This window comes from Nilaparvata lugens, chromosome 4 (assembly GCF_014356525.2).
Source record: "Nilaparvata lugens isolate BPH chromosome 4, ASM1435652v1, whole genome shotgun sequence".
NCBI lineage: Eukaryota > Metazoa > Arthropoda > Insecta > Hemiptera > Delphacidae > Nilaparvata > Nilaparvata lugens.
In genome coordinates this window covers 10,904,576-10,915,490 of record NC_052507.1, presented here as the reverse complement: position 1 = coordinate 10,915,490, position 10,915 = coordinate 10,904,576, and the positions used below count along the sequence as shown (strand labels likewise).

Sequence of the window (10,915 nt, the reverse complement as noted above, 5' to 3'; positions counted from 1 at the left end):
GGCTTAAGATGACGTACGGTCTAGTTTCTTCTTTCTCCGCCAGGTGCTAGAATCGTTTATCGATTTCTCAAACTGTGAGCTGATATATAAATTATAATAATTGAAATATTTCAATTAGAAGTTGTTATTTTTAAATCCCTATGTATATTTTATTGAAATTTTCATATAAAATTTATTTTCCAACTATATTTTATAACAAGGTCGTTTCCTGTTCTTGAGGTGACAAAACTTTGAGGTTATCTTTTCTAATCAAAGATGTACTTTGATGTTTTCAATTAGTATGTTTACGGTTTTAATAGCAACTATAATAGAAATCTACGTGACATTTGGAACATACTAGAAGTGTTGCATAATATTTTAGTATTTGGTGGCATACGTCCTGCATTTTCACAAAATTAGGTTGGCTGTGAGTTGAGTAGATTAATGTCTGCGGCCTTGCAGTTCCTTGTAGGCTAGCAAGCAATTCAGTAAATGGCATAGCTAATGTTTTTGCGTAAAAATGGACAATAGTGCAGTTTGTGAATGGTGTAGAAAACGTGAGAATCTCCTACGCTGTTCAAGATGTCGAAGTGTCCATTATTGTTCCAAGGACCATCAGTGTCAGGACTGGGAAAATCATAAAAGGTTATGTCGAAAACTGTCTAAGAATAAACCTAACGAAAATAGTAAAGGTGGCAGTATAGATATTGCAAATCAAAAATCATCGTTAAAAACGGATAATCAGAATGTATCTAAGGGAACAGGTAGTAAACGTTCAAACAAAAAGTCCCAACCAGACCGAACGACTAGTCCGATCACTTTTGAAGGCAGTTCTGAGAATGACATCAAGAATGCTTGTGTTGAAACCTTGAATCCATCGCTAGATTTTGGAGAAATGCCATCTAGCTCAAAAACAACAGATTCTGACACGTTACTAAAGTCTGAGTGGAAGGATTTCTCTGAAATTAGGTTAGACAACGGTGTTCCTTTTCAACATAGTTATGACAGTGTACAGCAGAACACGATTGATAAGGTGTACAAGCATGTGGTGAAAGATATGGACACATATGGTGTATGTGTCGTGGACGGGTTCTTGGGTGCCGAAAGAGGTTCGGCCGTGTTAGACGAAGTGTTGGACATGTATCGCAAAGGGCTGTTTAGGGACGGGCAATTAGTTAGCAATAGGGTGAATGCTGATTTGAAAACGATTAGAGGCGATCAAATCATGTGGGTCGACGGCAAAGAGGCGGCCTGCAAGAACATTGGCATTCTGATTGGTATTTTGGATGCAATTGTGATGAAGGCCAATCGGCTAGCCGATAATGGGAAAATGGGCGAGTTTAATATCAATGGACGAACTAAGGTTGGTTGCAATTCATTTGTTAGATTACCTTACTTTTGTTTACATAAATTTACTTTGGTCTAATTTTAGGTTAGTTTTTTGTTGATGTTCAACTTTCATATTATTGAGGTTAGTTTACTGTTTTTAGTTAGGCTTATTTCATTCATTATTATTGCTCAAATATGGGCCCTACTAGGCAAAAATTCAACATTTTTGCCGCAAAGTTTCTTAATCTTGAATACACAGGAGATAATCCTTATAAATCATGTTGACTCCTGCAGCCTCAGGACTTCTGCGAAGACAGATAAAGTAAAAAGTAGAGTAAGTAAAAAGTAAAAATAGTATTTATGTTGATGTTGGCGTATAGCTAGTTGTCGATTCTATGATTTTAAGGTTAGGTTATAACATACGGGGAACAGAGTGTCAGTCAGTGAAACGTTTAAATTTTTTATTAAGTGCCTAATTTTATATGATGATTATCTTTTATTATTCATTGGTCAAAAGTACCTAATCCCTTTTGTTCATACTACCTACACGTTTCGAAGTTGTGTCGAACAGAAGGCCTTCTATTGAAAATATGCTAAATGCTGGAAAGCCGAGTAGCTCGTAAAGTCGGTCGTGTTTATTCCGTCAAATCATAATACAAAGCAAAAACGAGAAGGAAAATTCAGCTCGTATTGTCGCAAAGTTTATCCTGGCCTCACTCGTCTCACTCGTCTATTCTGTATGATCCTTAGGGCCAAGCCATACGAAGCGTTTTTCAAGCGGCGTTTTTTAGACTAGGCAGGGCAAGAAGCTCTCTGATTTGGTTCTCTCCGATTATCAGCTGATTCGCTAGCCCCAACCTAATCAGCTGATAATTAGTCAATTGGAGAGCTTCCTGCCCTGCCGAATCTAAAAAGGCTTCTTAAGGCTCGGCTTTCAGGGCTCAACTAAGAGTCCTGAGGGCGTCTTAGACGCGCTGATTCTTTTCTCCGTTTCGGATGGGTTAAACTTCAGGTAAATTCTCTTATGGGATAAGCTATACGACCGTAATAAACCACTACCTCCGTAAACAAGGCCATAGTGCATTCTGGTGACATCAGCACAGGTAGGGCTCCTACACCAATGAAAATTTGTTGATTTCAGCTGATCTATAACAGCTAGTGTTTTTATTGGTATAGTAGCCCTACCTGTGCTGACGTTACCATCAACCACCTGTCATGCACTATGGCTTTGTTTACGGAGGTAGTGAATAAACGCTTCCCAAATGAGATAATGCATTCTAAAGACGCGCGAAGTGAATTCAGAGTGCGTCTAAGATGCCCATATAATTTATTTATTGATATTAAATACATTACATGAAAAAATACAACTCGAAGAAGTTTACAGCTAAACGCCAAAACAAACCTCATTTACATCAAAAGTTTGACAAAAATGTTTTATAAATAATATTGAGAACTTGATATTAGAAAGCAAAACAAAACTAGACAAAGAAAACAGAAAAAAGATGTTTAGAGTTGCTGTAATTGTGGTCTTATACTGCTTAATAAACCTATAATCTTGTTTGTAGAGTTTAATAACTTTCTCCTGTATTAGAAAACCCATTGTCATGAAGTAGCCTAGTTTTTAAATATAACAATATTAGTTTTAAAATTTTTCCAAAAAAATGAAAGCACTAGATCATTAGTCTTAATTTGTTTACAAGAAATTACGGAAGTTTACATTACTGATACGACCAATTTGTTTGCATGCCGGAAGTATTATCTAGATAATCATTTAAAGTCCAATAGAAATTCTCCTCTGTTGAGTAAAACCTTATTGACAAAACTGGCGGAAGAAACAACGGAACATTGAAGCGATAGATGAAATTCTCTGATTTCATAATGTTGTAAACAGTGACTGACTGATGAGTTATTGTATTGATAAAGCTGCAATATATCAATAATATTAAATAGTTGAGCTCTTCAGTTTGTTTTTATTGTTAGATGATGTCAACTTTTCTTTTGCTTTTTCTTATTATTGTTGTTATTCTCATTGAGAAATTAAATATCAACTCAATAATCATATCAGAGACTGATAGTAACTTCTCCGCTCTGGTGTAGAGATTGGGTCCGTGGTCGCGTTGATAAGCTATCGATGGAGAGTCAAGATACATGCGCCGAATACTCTCTTTGTAATGAAACTAAGATAATGTGATTCACAGTTCTCAGTATAATTGATGATATTATTTGTTTGTTTTTATCTGTAATCTCTGTCGAATTTCCTTTTCTAATAAGCTATCCACTTCAACTACTGTCTATATCTATAGTGAGTCCACGTTCTTATATGGCAGTGTTTGATTAGCAATACTATTGCTATCCTTGTCTATCTGCGCCTAATACTCTCTTTGTAACGAAACTTAGATCCTGTGATTCACAGTTATCAGTATAATATTGATAATATTATTTGTTTGTTTTTTTTTGTCTGTAGTCTCTGACGAATTTCCTTTTCCACTTCAAATACTGTCTATATCTATAGTGTGATCCACGTTATAATGGCAGTGTTTGATTAGCAATGGTATTGCTATCCTTGTCTATCATTCAACAAAGCGGATAGTGATCTCTCTTTCTCGCTTTGCTCTGTTGCCAGAACGTCTTTTAACAATGTAGAATTAATAATAAATTAACAAAATAATTCATTTTAATCATGAAAATTCATTATGAAATTATTGAAAAATATAATTTCTTGCTTAATGAAATATAATTGATTATTTTAAACGAGAATGAACCGTTAATATTACATCAATAAACTTGTATCAGCTACCGTCTATAGATTGCATTGACAAGAGAGAGGATCGGCAACGTTTTTCTCCTATCTTTCTCCACTGCCATTATAACGTGGACCTCACTATAAGTATAGAGAAACAATAGTAGTAGTAGATATCCCATGGTATAGGGCGTTTATGTCGCAACTTTTACTGTTATCTCAAGCCAATAGTCCACGTAGTTCTTTCCCGTGAAGCTTTATGACGCTGGTAGTCTCTCATATTGTGCCGTTCATACACTCTTACCCGGTTAAAACAGTAAAAATCGACAGTAATCGGCTTGAGATAACAGTAAAACTTACGACATAAACGCCCTTTACCATGGGATATTTACTTACGTTATTGTTTCTCTATGCTATAAGTTACATATATTCTACTACAATAATTTTTTCTGCTTCCTTCCCTATTGCAATTTTTACTGTATCACTTGTGCTCAATACCTTTACAAATTGTTCTAATTCCTTGCTTTATCTTCACTTTATCAGTGAAACTATGACACAATTTCAACCTCATGAATTGTAATATATTTTCATCCGTTTATCACACTTTATCTCCAATTTTAAAAATAAAAATTGTGTTTCAGGCAATGGTGGCATGTTACCCTGGCGATGGCTCACATTATGTGAAACACGTGGACAATCCAAACAAAGATGGCCGCTGCATTACAGCCATCTATTACCTAAACAGAGACTGGGATGTCGAGGTAAGACAAATAATGAAAGCATATATTCCAAAAGCTCAGTACTATCTATTGGATAATACTGGGTAAAGTTGCATCAAAATAATGAAATGAATAATATTTCCAAAGTTTAGTATTGTCGGATTATATTGTTCAAAGTGGAACCAAGCAAGAGAAAATTTGATCCAGAATCTAAGCTTTTTCTCTCCAATGAATTTCTGCTCTGCTGATGCTGAACAGAAGAATAATAATACCATTGCCTCAAATTGTATTTTTTCTTTAGGGTTACTTTTGAATATAAATTTATAGTGAGGTCCACGTTATAATGGCAGTGGAGAAAGATAGCAGAACAACGTTGCCGATCCTCTGTCTTGTCAATTCCTTCTATAGACGGTAGCTGATACAGGCTTATTGATTTAATATTAACTGATCATTCTCATTTTAAATAAATCAATTACATTTTATCAAGTAAGAAATTATATTTTTCAATAATTTCATAATGAATTTTCATGATTAAAATGAAATATTTTGTTAATTTATTATTAATTACTCTACATTGTTAAAAGACGTTCTGGCAACAGAGCAAAGCGAGAAAGAGATAGCGCTATCCGCTTTGTTGAATAATAGACAAGGATAGCAATACATTTGCTAATCAAAAACTGCCATTATAACGTGGACCTCACTATAGGGAACCCTTTCTAAAAATTCAGTTATCAAGTCTTGATTATGGTATCATTATAACCGAAACATGTTGTGACTAAATAGTTTTTAGAAAGGGTACTTAGATTTCCATTTTTATTTATACCATTGCCTCTTTTGGGAGTTTTCACACCTTGACAGATTCCAAATGTGTGGATACTATCATAAGAAATAATGGTATTCTCATTTTGCTAATATTTATTAGTCTATTATTAATCCATATGAATTCATATGTTCCGGATTCATGTAACATTATGTTGTCCTATTGTTTGAGAAAAAGCTTGCCCTTCAATTATAATACGTGAAGAGTGAAGTGTCTATAGTTCATCTTTGTCTGTGTCACAAATTAAAAACTTCATATTTTTTCAGCATAAGTACAAAAATTGAATCAATTACAAAATCAAATTATGTGTGAAGAAACATCTCGTGTGCGGGTTGGATTTTCTAATATCGAATCGTAATGAACTGTCAATGAAAAAAATTAGGAAAATTTTATTTGAAAACTTGGAAGAAAAAGAGAGATAGACATACTGCACCAGTGAGTTATAGGTGGAGAAAAAGGGAGATAGATATACTGCACCATTGAGTTATAGGTGGAGAAAAAGAGAGATAGATATACTGCACTATTGAGTTGTAGATGGAAGAGAGAGAATGTTGAACTTGATTTTATTGAAAAATGTGTTGATCTTGATTTTCTCTCCTATTCAACTATTGTGAGATCATGTTATGAAATCAGTGAAAATCATAGGACGGCATAGTTGCTCATTTTCTTTCTCCACCGCCTTCTATATTAGATAGCTGTCAAGTAGTACAACCAGCTATGCTTCTACAGCTGTGCTTCTAGAATTAAGTTTGTTTTTCTGTTCTTTTTCAAAATTATCTCTTTAATATATTAATCTTCTCTATTCAAGTGATAATAATGTGAAATATCTGTTCTATTTTTTGTTTTGAAGCATCTAAATTTGAAAATTTACTTTGTGAACATATTAGTGGTCTGAAAATTTTGTGAAGTGAAGAGCTACAAGACTTAACCTATTTCGGACAATGTGTAACCATATCTAAATTGGGGAGAGGAATAGCACAAGGTTACCTTATTTTTCCTCTCCCTATCATTTTTATGATGTATACTTATTATATCAATCAATAAAGAATAAAGAATAAAGTAGTAGAACTAGTATAGTATAGTAGATCAAGTAATCCCTAGTTTATTCTTGTTAATAATGAACAATTATACTTGTAATAATATTGCATTCACCAAGAAAATATATCGTTTTATGATTCAATAATTAATTTTCATAATTGAGATTGCGAATAAGTATCCTGTTTGTATTGTAATGGGGTAATTATTATTGGTAATTGGGGTATATTAGGTATGGTATTGAGCTGGTAATTTAGGGTTGTAAGAATGATCAACTAATTCAAAGTTGACTTGATAAAATTAGCTAGACAATATGGTAATGAGCTGGTATTATAATAACAATTTATAATGGGGAAATCGCTTGGCTTGCGAGAGGTTAAATTGATCTAACTCTATAACTCATGAGTAAAGGAACTATAATTTAAAAGAATAATAGATAATAATTATATTGAAGATAATATAAAACAGATAATATATTGGAGAACTAAATAATCGATTTAATTTAATTGAAAACTCAAAGTTAAAGTGGAAACTAAAATAAAATATTAATAATACCTTTTAAATAAACAATAGAATAATAATTACAGGATTTACCTTCAATAAAAAAACCTATGAATAATATATATCAATAAAATTGATGATATAAGTAACTTACTGAACCAGAAAAATGGTGTCTCGGAACAGAGGGGTAGAGCCGAGCCCGATTATCTGCTGTAGATAGTTTCAGGTCCCGTCCTCGTAACCGACTGCCAAGAGGCATACATTTTCAGTCCAATTTTACTTGTCATGAATTTTCACCGTCATCGACACTTTTAATTTTTAAACAATGGATGCTCTCGGATTGTAAAAATTCATGTCAAATAATCGGCTACATTACAGTATTTTTCATAGCCTATAAACGATTTAGCAACGATGCGGGGTTGGAAAAGGATTGTACTATAGTGAGGTCCACATTGAAACGGCAGTGGAGAAAGAAAGAAGAACAACGTTGCCGATCCTCGTGTCTTGTCAATGCCTTCTATGGAGGGTAACTGATACCGGTTTATTTATGTAATATTAACTGTTCATTCTCGTTTAAAATAATCAATTATATTTTATCAATCAAGAAATTATAATTTTCCTACAGTTACGTTGAAAAGTGGCCATTGCTGCACTGATTACAGAACGCAAAGAATCACTTTTCCGCTCTAGTGCGGGAAAAATTTTTCTGCACTCCAGATTTGCAACATGGCAACGCAAAATAGTTAGTAAGTTATATGGATCACCAGTGCAGCAAAATCAAAATGAAGTTGGTAACAGTGACTGCTGTGGCTGCTATAGTGAGCAGACGTGCAACGAAGCACAACGAGCAAATTATGACATTATATATTATAACCAAGGACAACATTTTTATTCAATTTGACAATAAATTAAGGTTTTTATCAATAATTAAATTACACAGAAAAACATTTGATGGATTCCAGGCAATTTTACCCATAATTACCCACTTCTCATATTCAATCTGTTGAATCTTGACAATTCCCCGGTCAATTGACTGTGGCGAAGAACTGAAACTGAACTGAACTGAACTGAAATGGTAACTGTATTAAAAACTTAATGTGAAATACGTGTGCAAAGTTTCGCCTACGGCTCGGGCGTAAACGTTTCTTTCGGTGCAGCAAACTGTCACTTTGCGCACTAGTTGCACAAATAACTATTTCAATGATTTCATAATCAAGATTAAATATTTTGTCAATTAATTATATTTCTACATTGTTGTAAAACAATCTGAAAAGAGAGTACTGTAAAGCGAGAAAGAGATAGCGCTATCCGCTCTGTTGAATGATAGACAAGGAAAGCAATACAATTGCTAATCAAACACTGCCATTATAACGTGGACCTCACTTTATCTGCTTTGTCTAATCACAGACAGCCGTAGCAAACCAATGTTAATCAGATGCTGACTTTATAACGTGAATCACGCCATTATAGTCGACTGTAATTTTACTCTTCCAATTTTGTTGTTGTAACAGGAAGATGGCGGCCTTTTGCGGATATTTCCTGACGGTTGGAAAGACCAGGTGGCCGACATTCAGCCGCTCTTCGACCGCATCCTGTTCTTCTGGTCCGACAGGAGAAATCCACACGAGGTGCAAGCTGCCTTCCGAACCAGGTAAACACTGTCATATTGCATTCATGTCGAATTTTTTTTCTCATACAGGACTGTGCAGCCTCAGCACAGCCGTCTCCAGCTTTTATATAAAGTAAGATTTACTTTCAACTGTCAGCATTGTGTGGGATAAATAGGAAGCATGCTAGTATGCTGACAATTCAAATAGAATTCCACCGGGTCGCCGCCAACCTATCCCCCCGACAACTAGTCTCCTCGCTATTTTGATCATAGGCGTCAGTAAATCCCCTGGCAAAATATACCATTGCCGTCAACTAGTCTCCCCGACAGTAAATCCCCTACTAGAACTAAGCTCACCGACAACTGATCCCCTATTGAACATTGAAGCAGCTTGAAGCTGACGAGGAAGTAGTACAATCACAGACACTGTTTCACACATTCTATGAATTCGATTATTAGAAGAAAAGCTCGTTGATGTTGTCACTTCTATCACTCCAAACATAAAAAATTAAAAATAAACTATTTCTCTTTCCGAATTCAACTTGTACATTATATCACTCAAAAGGGTATTTTGAACTTGCTTCACTCGCTTATTGTTTTGAAATGTGGCTCTCGTATAAGAACATAAAAATATGAAGCAATACCTAACCTGAACCTCATTATGAAGTTTGAACTATTGGTTCTTGGAAAATGTGATATAACTCTTAAAAAAACTATGAATGACTGGGAAAACCAGGCGCGATTTAAGGAAATCCATAGAGTAAGTGCATAAAATATTTATGTCAGTTTACTCGCGAAAACTCCGGCACTCAGAGCGTGTGAGGAGCTTGGTTGTCGGGTTCGTTGAGGACAACCAAACTCCTTGCACGCTAGCGTCAACTAGTCTCCCCGACAGTAAATCCCCTACTGGTTCAGAGGGAACTAGTTGTCGGGAACGTAGACGACAACTAAGCTCCTCGGACGCTGACGACAACCAAGCTCCCCGTCAGTAAAGCTCCTCTCTGAGGAGTTCAGTTGACGGCGTCAGTAAATCCCCTCAAAAGTGGTTTCAAAAGGAGCTTTACTGTCGGGGAGACTAGTTGGCGCGTTCCCATTCTACCTCAACCTGGATTCCCAGATATCAGAATCGGGGGAAGTGATCGATACAGTGGAAATATATTTTGGTTGGACTGCTCAGTATTCTCACTCAGTACGAGCGAGTATGAATAGACCCATTAGAACCTATGTGAATAATATTCTCACTGTACCAGTCACTTTCAGTGACGCTGATATGTGGAATAATGCTGCTTTAGATCGATACACTGGAAACAAAACCTCGGAAACGGAGTCTATGATCGTTGACTTGGGCTAGGCGCACACCAGTTGGTTAGTCAAGACAAGACATGATCAGTCATAATACTTCACATTGTTGCTTATGAAGCAACTCACACCGATTAGTCATTGCAATTAGAAATATCTTCATAAGCAACTATGTGAAGTATTGTGACTAATCGTGACTAGTCTTGTCTTGACTAATTGGTGTATGGCTACCCTTAAGCTAGGCGCACACCAGTTAGTCAAGATAAGACATGATCAGACACGTTAATCAGTGTGAGTTGCGTCATAAGCAACAATGTGAAGTATTGTGACTAAACGTGTCTGATCATGTTTTGTCTTGACTAACTGGTGTGCGCCTAGCCTTAGCGTTCTCGCTCAAGTAGAAAGTTTTGAGACAACACGATTCGGATTGCAGAAACAAAGTTCAGCCTTGGTTTAGGACGACAGTAGCTAAACTATGGGTAGCGCTGTACAACGGTCGGCAACACTGTGCCTACTGTTTATGAATTGATTCTATTGTTATTTCTTAGCTTATTGTTTATTGGTATTTTGTATTGATTAACTCAGCTATTAATATCATAGCCACCTCTAATACAAGGCCCTCGCCTACAATATTGCAACGTCGCAGTGTACGCCTGGAATCTAAACATGATTGGTGAAAAAGATTTAAAAAAATACTAGCTGTTCTTTTTCACCAATCATGTACTAGATCATTGTTTCTCTATGATCATAGTCACCTCTGTATTAGAGGTGGCTTTGATTAGATTCTATGCCTATACTGCGAGGTTGCAATATCGTAGGCCAGGGTCTTGTATTAGAGATGGCTATGTTTATATTAAGCTATTGTTGCAGATACACTTGTGGTG

At 35.5% G+C, this 10,915-nt stretch overlaps 1 protein-coding gene across 1 annotated transcript; it reads left to right on the top strand.

The window, feature by feature from the left end:
• Positions 1-215: 215 nt before the first annotated feature.
• Positions 216-8,845, top strand: LOC111044687 (egl nine homolog 1). Its single transcript, XM_039426634.1, has 3 exons — positions 216-1,342; positions 4,690-4,809; positions 8,635-8,845. Exons 1-3 carry the CDS (start codon positions 500-502, stop codon positions 8,776-8,778), a joined length of 1,107 nt encoding a protein of 368 aa, XP_039282568.1. The 5' UTR covers positions 216-499; the 3' UTR covers positions 8,779-8,845.
• The last annotated feature ends 2,070 nt before the right edge of the window (positions 8,846-10,915 follow it).